We start from the raw sequence: 12,887 nt of genomic DNA on the forward strand, positions 1-12,887 counted from the left end.
AAATCAATTTTCAGGGTAGATTTCGGCAATTTCGCGATTCTGGCCACTGTGAATCGCCGATGGAGCTCCGGCCGGCACAAACGAGATCGCCGGGAAGTGCGACTGTGCTGGTCCGCGCCACCGTCGCCATAATCGGTAAATTCACACGGTGCGAACTACCGTAGTAGAGAAAAATTATATATATACATACAAATGCTCCAAGTGGCTTTTAAAATATTTCCACTGCGAGGGGAAAGAGATTAACAATACAAAATTGAAAAGTGCTAGAGGTCTTTGCCCCTCAAATCGAAATATCCAGAGTATGTTTCCTTGGTTTGTTCACTTGTTGGTAATTACATTCCAGGTTTCGGACATTAGCTATTTTGTACGATTGAACATTAAAAGTTTCTTTGGATTTTAGTTTTTTTGCGTAGTTGTTTGCTGTCCTGGTTTGGTACCTCTGGATTAGGGGGCTCTTCGGATTTAAACTAAATTGACCGACATGGCCGTATTCTTAGTATTACTAACTAGATTTGCTCCGTTACCTTTGAATGAAAAGCTACATTCCAATAGTTGTGTTCTTGTGTCATTTAGCCGATATTGTGCGAATTTAGTTGATTTCAAAGCATGGAAATAATATGAAAGACGGTTCTAATATGAGTATTTTGATTTTTTTTACCAAAGCTTTAAAAGAAACTGGGTTCTAAGGACTTGCTGCAGTTCTCATTGATAGGGAATTTGGGATATGGAGTAATATCTTGGCTTTATCTAGCCAGAACGATTTTGTATGCGTTCATCGCGGTTCTTGTCATGCCTTCCATTGCACGCAGGCATTTCGACGCTGCTCTTACAAATTTGGCTGGGTGTGCTTGCGGATTTCCCAACTACGGTTATTCAACTCAATCTTCACTTGACCTTAAGCAAATTCGCTAATTTTTTAAGTTGAAGACTCGTTTGAAGGAATAGTATGAAAAGGCAAACAAAAAAAATTCGATTTTCCAGTTGAGAGAAAGTTCTCCAAGTAACTTGAAATATTTCCGAAGTAAATCAGAACCTGGAAGCAAAGATGCAACCACATAGCAAGCCAACGAATTCTGTATACAATCGCACCATTAAATTCAAGGCATGTTTTGTTAATTATAATTGACGTCTCCTGTATATTATTAAAGTTTGTGGACTATCAGCTTGTGCAATACTAGATGCGAGTCTTGGACAACCATAAGCAGAGTACTGCCCAAGATTTGACAGAACCATTGTAATCAATCAAATTGAAAAATTGCATGAGACAATGGTGCTGCTAGCTTGGAAATTTAAAATTCCATGTTCTTTTTAGCTACAAACTTGTAGGTGAACCTTCATTTCCCTACCATCAGTGTCAATTTCTATCATTTACTAAAACTGAAGAAAAACATGTACATATCAACTCACACAAATGCAATATGCCGGGCACTAGGAACCGCAACCCCTCCTTGAAGCTCACCAAAAAATAACAAAGCCGCTTTACACAATAAATTAGGCACAAAAAAGAACTGATAGGAGGCGCCCTTCATGCTCACAAAACTGAACCCGAAAAGAAAAATGAGCATGCAAGCAAATTAAGCTTAATTGAGCGCACATATCACTAAGCTCCACTTGCAGTAGTACATAAGATACAACGCATGCGAGAGGCACCCTTTTGGGGACCGTCATCGTCATCATCCTCATCATCCTCGTCACTATAATCATACTCATAGTTTGAGACTCTCTCCGGGGTTGGGATCCCACTCCCATTAATCCCAGTAGAATAAGTGGAATCCATAAGACAGTTCATGTGATAAGCATGACAGCAAAAGAAAACAATGACATTCACACTTTGTATAGAAAGCGGATCGAAACAGATGCAACACCTTGCACCACCCTTAGGTTTTGATTTAACTTCCATACTTCTCACACCAGGTGACTTCTCAAATGTTTGAGGAGCCCTACCATCATTTCTTTTTGCCCGTGCCTCATCTTGTTCATTGCTCAAATAAATCCCATGTCTTGCCTCATTGTAGTATTTGACTAGGAGGTTCACGATATCAGCCTATTCCCCAGTTACACAATCAGAATTTTCAGACACTGCTCTATTCAAATACAGCAGAACAAATTTACAAGGAAGATTAGGGTACCTTAAGGATATCATTGCACCCATGTCTTAGAGATGTTTCAGTCCTATAATTGGTGACAATTTTCACTAGCCTATCCCTGAGCCTGCAAAGTAATACAGAAAGTGTTAATGGAAGTTTCTACTCAAAGGATACTTCACATTTGAATTTATCCTACACGACAGTCTGACTTTTGTTTATGTCATGGTAGCCTCTTTAGTTTGACCACAGAACTGATGTCAATGCATAAATATATACGTAATTTGTATGTGACCATTTCAATGCACCCAATTTCTTATAGGAATCCTCATACACCTAGACATTTAAGACAGAAAAAAAATTGTTGACACAAATAGTGTTGAAATATCAAATAATACTGCTCAAGGACGCATACATATGATTATTAAAACTATAATTACTAGGTGGTTTGATTATTCTAGTTTTGTAAGGGTTTGTTTCATGTGGATTTCTTGTCCACTGCTGCCTGTCTTTCCTTTCAAAAACAGATATTTGCTAGGATGTCTAGAAAACAATGGATTTGCTGGTTCAATGGAGGGGGTATAGGAAAGTAAAATCTAAAAAAAAAAAGATAAGTATTTTAATTAACTGACCGAGGAATCTCCAGTCCATTAGGAACCATATTCACAATATATAGAGGATCAAGATTTCCAACTGTGTGCTCCAATAGCACACCGACCTGTCAATAAAAGTTCAGAGTATCTTGATTAGGATTTGTAGATATGTCCACATAGGGACTTTGCCAAAATGTGCACAAACTACAAACAAAAACAACTGACTGGCTAATATAATACCATCTCAGGTTTATGAAGACACTGCTGGATCAATTCCTCCCATAGATCATCATCATGTTGCATATTCACAAATTCTACAGCCTGTATAAAATTACAGTTGCCATCATCATCAACTATGGATAAACAGGCGAGAAATAACTGAAGAAACGCTTAAGGTTTAATGCAGGTTTCCAGTAAGCAAGAGGTACCTCTTCAATGTCCCCTAGCTTATCAATGATTAAAGCAAGGGCTTGCTTCGCATTTCCCATTCTTCCAAGAATGAAAACTTGCTCCTTTACAAGATCCCTTCTGGTGCAAATATCATGTGCCTGAGGTTGATTTCTAAAAGTCAATTTATGACAAACATTCAAATTCCATCCTAACTGCTCATTCATGTAACTGTTCAAACCTTCTCGAGTGTATAATGTTGGCTACTGCGAAGAAAAGGAAGCAGCATCTTTGAATCATAGTCTGCATAAAGCTCTACCTACCACAGTAAAACAGGACAGCATATGTGTTAGATAAAATCTACTCAGTCAAACATGTAGATTAAAGTCCATTGAACAGCACATGTATTACAATAGCCAATCACAAGAACCTGAGGAAGTAGAAAAAGATTTACATTCAAAGAATCACAATTTTTTTCCAGAGGAAACAAAAATGAAATGGCCAAATGGATTAGTCTTAAGGTTCCCTCTTGCCCTCTTCTAAAAGGTTTCATAAGGAAATGGATAAAGAACCATCTAAATTTGTTTAGCGACAAGGTAAACAAACTATAATAAGACAAAATCCTGGAACTTGTTTCTTTTGCTAAAAAGGAAATTTCTGTGAGGAACTGGAAAGTATGTCGTTATGACAGTTAAGTTCCACCGACAAATGATAGGGAAATATTGTTGTGAATTGGTCAACAAGTGTGTCAGAGAACCAGAACAAGCACAGCAAACCAAGAGAAACAACCACAAAGTAGAGAACACAAGAACACAGATTTAAGGTGGTTCAGCAAATAGCTTTGCCTACATCCACCGGACAGAAACACACACTTCCACTATATTAATAATGGGTACACAAGAAAGACTAAGAAAACAAGGACTCTCTTCTCTTCCTATCTCTCTCCTCTCTGCCCTCTCTCACCCTCTAACCGAGAATGGAACACACTTTGCTCTGTCTCTGCGATGCCTAAACCTAGAGCATAACCTCTCCTTATATAGCCATAGGGACAAACAAGTTTCCTCACCAAATAGGAATCCTATTCCTAATAGTGGTAGGCTGTAAAGCCTCCTCCTTCTCTGTAATCAACAAGGATTACATGTAAACCATCATCAATAAGGATTCCCTATCCTTACCGGAACACCATACTCTAAGAAACCATCTTAGGAAAAACACATGGGCTGGGAACCCAACAAATATAAGAATTAGGGCAGGAGGCATACTGGATCAAATAAGTGAACAAGACTAAACGCAAAACATGCAGGAGGTTGTATTGAACAAGTCACACCAAAGAGCTGCAAAGACACTAATCAACTTACTTGCAGAACAATTAAGATACGTCGTACAAAAAATTGGTTACGTCAATAAATCATGTATAGGCTTCACCGAATTAACTATGCTACGTCAAGCATACAATTAAAAAAATAAAACAAGTCAAGCCTTATACAATACCTGCATATCATGGAAATCTCTTCCGGCATGAGGGTTTGCTTCAAATAGTGAATGCAAATATAAATACAAGTAGTATCTGGAATCGCACTTATCATTCGCATTCAAAAGTTGACTGACAACTTCAGATGGAGTAATCAAGTCTTTATTTTGAATCAACAAAGGAACAGCTTGCTTGCAATCCAGTATCATCAATGGGACAACCTGCCAAAGCACAGACAACAAACAACCGCATAAAAAATCGGATTGAGCAAATAAGGCCTAAAGAGAAATAACACACCTTCCAAACCCCCCAAAATAGATTTAAGTCCATTTCAATTGTCAATTTGTCTACTTTAGAATATCATTTAATTTACTGATCTTATAACATAAGTAGGATTCTAAATATGAAAGTAATTACAGACACTAGAACAAAAACCATCTCAATATCGAATTACACACACATACACACACATATACATATACATATATATAAATATATATATATATAATGTGATTACATCAGTATACCTTTTCCCGAATCGAATCATAAAGATTGTGTTTCTCAATGAAGGCAAATACATTTGGGTTCATAAGCTGAAGGAAAAATAAAGGAAGTAATCAGATATCAGGGGTATTATCTTGTAAGAAAAACTTAAATGTAAGGTAAAAACTTCTAATTAAATTGTGGTTTGCAAACAAAGTTGTCAGTGCATCAAGAACACTTACATCAGCATATAGTGAAAAGGCTTTCTCATATAGCCCATCAATGACATACAACTCTGCTAGTGCCTGAATATGAGAAAATGTGTTTAATACAATCCTAAATGCCATTTTATCGAGCTATTTCATACAAATGATAACTTTCTTACCTCTTTAAGAGCATCTGTCATGGAGGATGTGTTGAGCTGTGGTTCTATAGCAGAGATCACCGGTAATGCAGAATAAATCACAGGTGGCCAAGATCTGACAGTTGACAAGAGCTCCTTATGAAAAGAGGGATTTGTAGCAATAGCTACAAGAGCAACCTTTGCACATCAAAAAGAAGATAGCATGATCTTCTGGATTGTATAATCGATAATGCTACAAATGAAAATTTAGTTATTGACACAAATATATTTCCTCACAAACCTCATATGCAGTATCACGTAATCTTGGGTTTTCTGTCGGCATATATGGAACTAGTACTGGAAGCTGACGCAAATGAGCAAAGTGGAAAACCCATCTGTAGAATACAGTCTACTATAAGATTTCGCTAAATAGTATGACAGACTTGCCAGTTTAATTAAAAGTAGGAGATACAGAACAGACGAAACACCTTTCCCATGCAGAAGCTGATCCTCGCAACAATTTGGGACATAAAGATGCCGCTTCGGCATATTTTCTTTCCACAATCAAATGATCAAGGTATCTCGAGCCAACCTACAGGTAGCAAGCAAAAAATTGACCAGAGTTTTTAATTAGATATAACAAAGTTACACTCGATATAATAAAATGAAATATAAGGATATCAGGCCAACACAACTACTAGAATACAACCATGTGAATGAAAGTAGATGAATACATCAACATGCTTACATAAATTAAGAATGAGAACTACTACATGTTAAGGAATAAGATAGCCACTACCAGGCATAAAAACATAGCAGAGACATCCATATGTTTTCTATAATCAAATGTGAAAATGAGAAAACCTATCAATTACCTCGTCGATAAGTTCACTTCGTCCCTGGCCAGCTTCAACTGCAGCCAAAGCTTTTTCGTGTGCACCATGTTGAAGAAGCCAAGCGATGTGATCTTCAGCGTCTCTGAAAATAATATATGCATCCATGTATTCATCAAGTTTGCATGATCCAAATTAACAAATACTTAAATTTCATAAATATTCTATTCACTTATGATACTCCCTTTAAACACAAACCTATTAATTCAACTCATCTCAAAACATAAATAAACACAACCCCATACAAGATCGCCAATGGATAGTCATCCAACTAAGCTTAGATCATGATAAGTGTCAAGTGTCAACATAAGGAGGAAGATTCCATTATAGATGTTTAGAAGGAAGATAATTCAGTTCAACTAAAACAGAACTTAGGACTGGAGTTTGCTTGGAAAATTCAAATAGAGATTTTAATTATGGTTTTGCATTGCAAGTTCCTATTGCATATCAAATGATGGCCGTGTATTATATTCCTCTTCACCTGATGTCCGGGCTCATTTCTTCATAGGGTGTCTTAAATTCCACAATCCCATAACTATAGCATGGAAACTCTTCTTTGGAAGGACAAGCATATAAAAAATGCTTTCAGCAGGATGGTCTGATACAGGTGAGCCTGATAGAAGAGAGGGGTCAGCCTAAGCAGTTCATACTTGTAGCAGTTAGTCTTTCTAAGCACTCTCTATATTGTGTCCATTCCAAGGTTCACACTTGACAAATGAAAGAGGCTGAGCTCCATATTCTGATTTAAGGAACTCTCCTGATTTTGGTTAGATAACTGGTGGCGTGATGGTGCTTTTGACTCCTTACTGATTTCTCAATCCCTCACTTCCCTTCAGTCAAGGAACTCAAGAGGGGCTATAATTGGCACTGAAAAGAATCCAATCTCTTTCAAACAAGTTATATAGGTTTTCGATAGTCATTCTGTTGTTGTTTTTTTAAGCAGTTTCTTTGTTGAAAACAAAAAGCAAAGTACAAGGATGGCCTTCAGCCAGCTTTGAACCTTAACATCATGTTAACTTCATCCCAATTGTTAATGTTTATCTAAACCCTTTGGGAAGTTGAATCATAAATTGTATGTTGATTATGAACGAGTTTGAGGCAATTTAGTTAAAACACATACATCGGGAGCATAATATGGCTGCCAATATCCAAGCCGAGACTAGTACCTTATGCTAACGACATCTGCACTCTCAGATCCTCCTGCTCTAGTTTTAGAAATTCTCCTAGATGATATTATTGGAATTCCTAATCAATACCAGCAATGCTGGTTAGTTTTATTTTGCAGTTGTTTTTTAGGGTTGTTGCCCATCTGGGAGAGAAAGAAAAGAAAGCAAGATACAAGGAGGCAGACATGGAAGCCGCTTAAATAGCTAAAGAGGGCAGCTAGGGCTAGCACCTCATCTATTAATGCTAAATCAAAGGGCTTATACTAGAGCTTTCCAGTTTAAATTCGAGTATGAAAGATTATGATTATTAAGATTCTTTGATATATAAGCCATTCTGTGGGAATAACCAGTTTAGGAAGGTACTGACAGAATGTAGAAAAGACTGAAAAAAAAGTAATAGAAAGCTTTTTTTTTTTTGGGGTACAAAGAAAAAAGAGAAACTAGAATAATACAGTAGAAAGCTTCTTTCCATTACTATGTTCAACATTTCAGATCCACGAGCCAAAAGTTCAGGTATACTTTTCACTAGAGAAGTACTTCAGATGCTCATGCATATATTATTATTATTATTATTATTATCAAAAAGACAAGCTACAATAAAAGAACAGAACTGACCTGGGTTTTGCTATGACCACATCCTTTGGGGATACAATATAGTAAAGTGGTTCATCACCTTCAGCCCACTGACCGCCAGCATAGCTGCTACCTAGATTCACATTAAAAGGGTTTCACAACTATATAAATGTAGATTATTCTTCTGTACATAGACATTGAAATTTGATGATAAGCATGTAACCTGAGAAAGGAGCATGAGCAAGTGAATAGTCATTTGCCTTGTAATGCTCAAAGCCATGTACAGGTAGGGCATCTGTCGAAAGTTCATCATTATTCCATGTAACAATGCGTACTTCTGGTCTCTGTGCATTTCCCTGCTACAAATAGATTAAATGAGTTAAAAAGCAATATCAGTTCCGTCCAATTAGACAAAAAGCAGAAAAATTTGAATTTCTTTTATAGTTAACTAGAAATAGATCCCTTAGTGGGTTAATTATACTTTTTTCGAGGAGCTTGTCTACCCCTTAATTGTAGTTGTCTCTCCCATTGGCCACCATATTGATTCCAATTGTCATTACGATTCAGGCTTTATAACTTTCATTGAATATTTTATGGCAAAATCCTTTAAAGACTCAAGACTATATTCATACACAAATTAATGTTTAGGACAGATGCACAGTGGGCTTAATGGTAGTCAGTGACCAGAACACTGGCAAGGCGTTATGGGACAATAGTATAACTTTGAAAATCTTATATAATCAAATTGTCTTGCCAATTATTAGATGTTAGTCAATTACTATGCTAAAAATTTCTACAAGTCTGTTTTTCTCAACTTTATATTCTAAAAGCATTCTTCATCTATCTGAGCTTCCCCATATCATAATCAACTTGCATAAATAGGTCCATTATCAAAACATAAATGCAAAGAAAATTACACAAGCACATTACCATTAAAATTAAGACATTAATGACAAAATGATGCTTTATCCTGAACAATGTATTCGAAAATGTAAAAGCATCTAATTTTTCCAAAAGTTATAGAAAGCAAATACGAGATATAGAAGGCAACATGGTCATTGCAAAGGAGCAACAAAAAAAACAGGAACCACAAGATGCTTGAAAAAAAAAAATCAGAGATTAGAAAGACAAAAGTCAGTTCTCTTCAACAATAATCATCACAAATAATTCAGCTGCAACACCTTACCCAAAAAGAAAACTCTAATAGCAGTAAGAAGAGAGAAACCCCCCAAAAAATGGTGCAAATTCAAGAATGCAAGGAACAAAGGACATCAACAGCACAGGATGGAGAAAAGTACCTGGCGTGATGGAACAGAACTACTAAATTCCTTCTCCCCATCTTCTTCACCAGGGATATAAGCTAAAACGACCAGAGTATCACCAAAAGGGGCAATTCCCGAAATGAAATAGCTGGTACTAAAGGATGCCACAATATCGACCTGGTTCATAGTGGAAACTGAGACAGGCCTATACGAACCATTGGCTGCTCTAGATTGATTTGTTTTTATTGATGTAATTTTGATTGATGTTCCCCAAGCAATGACCAACAGAGTGTCATCCTGAAAATTACAAAAAGCAGTGTAAATGCAAGAATCTATTGCCCTGCGACCAAGACACCATGCGAAGTAAACCAGAGGTCCGACACATTACGAATCACAGAAAGTTCAATTGAAAGAAATTTGAAACATAACTTCCCATCACCATGATAGCCAATTAAGAGAAGTCCCTGAAATCAGATATAATTGATGCCCAAATTGAAGCCTAAAAATCTACTCTGTCAATCAATTGGTTCAGCCCTAACCTTGTAGAATACAAGTTTCTGACTTCTTCCCAGTCAAATGATAATAACACCAAGTACCAAAAGACGCACAAAAGTTTGGCATTGTTCCACTATAAAAAGCTTTATCCTTTATACTTCAAAACAATAAAATGATCCCCATGAAGAATCTTGCTATCAATCACCCCACCAAATAGATAGAAACACAATCTCGTTGCACCCTTTTTCTGTAGAAAACATCATTTTATCATAACAAAAGGAAAAAAGAAAAAAAAACAACAGAGAACAAGACCCATCAAGAGCACTAGCTACAGCAGAGACAACCAACCCCACCAAAGGCATATACACAAAAGAACTGTGGTTCAGCGAATGCAGAACAGTTGCACTCAAACTAAAAACTTGCAAAAGATGAATTGATGTCGTGAGTCTGAAGAACTTGTAGCCCACAAAGAAGCCCAGAACCAAATTATCTACACATATATCCTAAAAAATGATTGGGTTCCTCTCCCACATGAACATCTCCATCATAATCATGCTACCTCTTTATCCAATTATAGACATCCTCCCCCATAACCCTCAGACTATGATGCACCCTGAAGCCCACCACAGATAAGCACTGCCAGAGGGTTTTCTATACACCATGTAAATTTATTAGAAGTGCGGTCACACCTACTATCAGCATGATTCACTTTAACTAACCTGCCAAACCAAGTGAGGCAGCAAAAGCTCAGGACGTGGGCTTCCACGTGGTCTTTCTATAAATGTGATGCGCTGATCATTTGCAGTATCATATACTTTCACGCCTGCATCATTAGCCCAAGCAATGAGACTTGATCTCCACTTCACCACATGTATTGGACCCTCACCAGAATGCAAAACCTAGCCATACATATATATTAGTCTTCAGATTCTAAAAGCATACTTGAAAGTTAACATGATATAGTATAAGTTATGTACAAACCTGATCTTTAAACCCTAGCCATCGTTTTGCATTCAAGTATAAGTGGCCTGCGAGCCCACCAGCTACAAATCTTCTAGATGATTTTCTTACATAATCTGGATCCAGAGCAATAGCCTTCATGGGGCGATGATACTCAAACTTCATTTTCTCATCTGTAAAAAGGCTGTTTATTACAACAGACCCATCATCTGAACAGCTTCCTATATATTCACCGTCTATGTCAAAGCTAAGATCATTCACAGCAGCAGTATGAGCAGAAAATTCCTTGACCTGTAAATAAGACAATCAGGTAAAGATCCACGTATACCAGAGTAAAACTCTCTCAATTTAACTGTATATTGTCCAGAAACTCCACAGATGACAACATCACTAAAGAGACCAAAAAAAAAACTCAAAATGCTTGATGGATCCCTATTGCAAACACTGGTAGAGGATTTTTATTACTTGATCCTTTTGTAAACTATACAAAGTTACAAACATCCAATCATAAGCAAAGTTGATGTGCATATATTACTTGATTTCAGGTTGCAGAAAGAGGACAAGTTTCAAATCCCAATTTTTAAAAGGGATGCAAGTCACGCAACAGAATTCAAGATATCAAATATATGAACATGGAAAGACATGGGAGCCAAATAATTCGTCTGTTGCTTGAACATTAAAAAATCCATTTTTCTTTCCTCTTAAAAAAATAGAAACAAACAAGAGTCTTAATAATCACAAAGAATGATACTACTGTATAAAGTGTGTAGTCCACAAGCATAAAGAAAGAAAACCAGCAGAAACCAAAATTCTACATCTAAACAGAAGCTAAAAGCAACTGTTCTATGCTCAGACTATGGCTGCCATCTGGTAAAGCAAAATATCAGCAATGTCTGAGCTCTCCAGAGGCTGCAGAGCTGGCAAAATACTACTTCAACGTGCAGACACTTTTATAAACTTCAAATTTTTCAATTTCTTTCAAAAGCACCTCCTTGACAGCTAGAACACTACATTCCTAGAGAAATTAGCCTTCTGCCAAAATATTCCACTTCATAGAGCAAGACTCCATGCTACGCCCTCCCAAATCAAACTAGCCACCGGATCCAACTCTCCCACAAGAAAATAAGCAACTCCCGGTCCACACAAAACAATATACATAATGGCATCAACTACTCCATTTTCGGTCCTTTAACCTTATGAGAATCATAAACTTTAAGGAAAATGAGTCGTATGGTCCTCACTTCCCCTACCACTTAAAACGTTTACGATCCATTCCATTCACCTTACACCTATGTTGCAGTACTTAGTTCTGAAAATGTCAAACTCAACAACTAGCTAAAGATTTCCAAAGGTTTCGTGCATTATGTGCTGAAGGAAAGAATTAGTATGCCTAGAGTTAAATTAATCAAAGTTAAAAACCTACTTCTCTAAGCTAAACATCATTATGAGATTCAATTTAGAAGGATTAACAAGCTAACCCACTAAATTACTATATTTCAGTTTTGCTCAAGAAATTCAAAAATTACCAGCAAAATTAACCAGATCCACATCAAAATTCAAACGAATCCAACTTTGAATGCAGCAACTCGAATCGAATTAGAATCCAAAGCTGAGTCTCTCACTGACCTGATTGCCGAGGAAATCGAGAATATGAATCGCCCCGCCGTGCGTCCCGAGCGCGATCATCCGCTCCGCGACGGCGATACACGAAGCGACGTCGTTCGCTAGAAGCGCCGGAATGCTGCCTCCCATTCGCTGGTACTTGAGCCTCGGCTCCTCCTCTTCCTCTTCCTCTTCCTCCTCCTCATATTCTTCTTCTACTTCTTCTTCTTCTTCTTCTTCTTCCTCCTCGTCGCGCTCGTCGTCTCCTTCGACGCCGTTGTCCGGCGGAATCGGAGCCATTGTTATGAAGGTCTTCAGCTTCGTCTCTCAGAGCGGAAAGTGAAGAGAGAATAATTGAGAGCCTCGCTGTGTTTTTATTTCTTTTTTTCTTTTAAAAAACTAACTAAATGAAGAGACGGTTTGTACGACATAAATAATTCATGTGCAAGACGACAAAATGGGTAGTAACGAAGTAGAGGATGTCACATTTCACTTGGTAACTTGGTTACGCTTCCAGCCTTCTAGACACACTGAACAAGTGAACATAGAACTATGATCAATTATTTGGTATTATT

General features: G+C 37.3%; 1 protein-coding gene across 2 annotated transcripts; it reads right to left on the reverse strand.

The window, feature by feature from the left end:
* Positions 1-1,200: 1,200 nt before the first annotated feature.
* Positions 1,201-12,683, reverse strand: LOC126796252 (vacuolar protein sorting-associated protein 41 homolog). 2 transcript variants are annotated; one of them, XM_050523034.1, is made up of 19 exons: positions 12,337-12,683; positions 10,732-11,001; positions 10,470-10,649; positions 9,292-9,552; positions 8,217-8,349; positions 8,036-8,126; positions 6,237-6,339; positions 5,850-5,953; positions 5,663-5,756; positions 5,404-5,559; positions 5,261-5,323; positions 5,063-5,128; positions 4,556-4,756; positions 3,306-3,383; positions 3,106-3,225; positions 2,918-2,998; positions 2,717-2,802; positions 2,130-2,211; positions 1,201-2,044 (listed from the first exon to the last, which is right to left on the reverse strand). In XM_050523034.1, exons 1-19 carry the CDS (start codon positions 12,610-12,612, stop codon positions 1,601-1,603), a joined length of 2,889 nt encoding a protein of 962 aa, XP_050378991.1. In that variant the 5' UTR covers positions 12,613-12,683; the 3' UTR covers positions 1,201-1,600. The 2 variants fall into 2 exon arrangements, with proteins under 2 accessions (XP_050378991.1, XP_050378990.1); XM_050523033.1 differs by having other exon boundaries at positions 8,217-8,352.
* Positions 12,684-12,887: the final 204 nt, after the last annotated feature.

This window comes from Argentina anserina, chromosome 5 (genome assembly GCF_933775445.1).
Source record: "Argentina anserina chromosome 5, drPotAnse1.1, whole genome shotgun sequence".
Taxonomy (NCBI): Eukaryota; Viridiplantae; Streptophyta; class Magnoliopsida; order Rosales; family Rosaceae; genus Argentina; species Argentina anserina.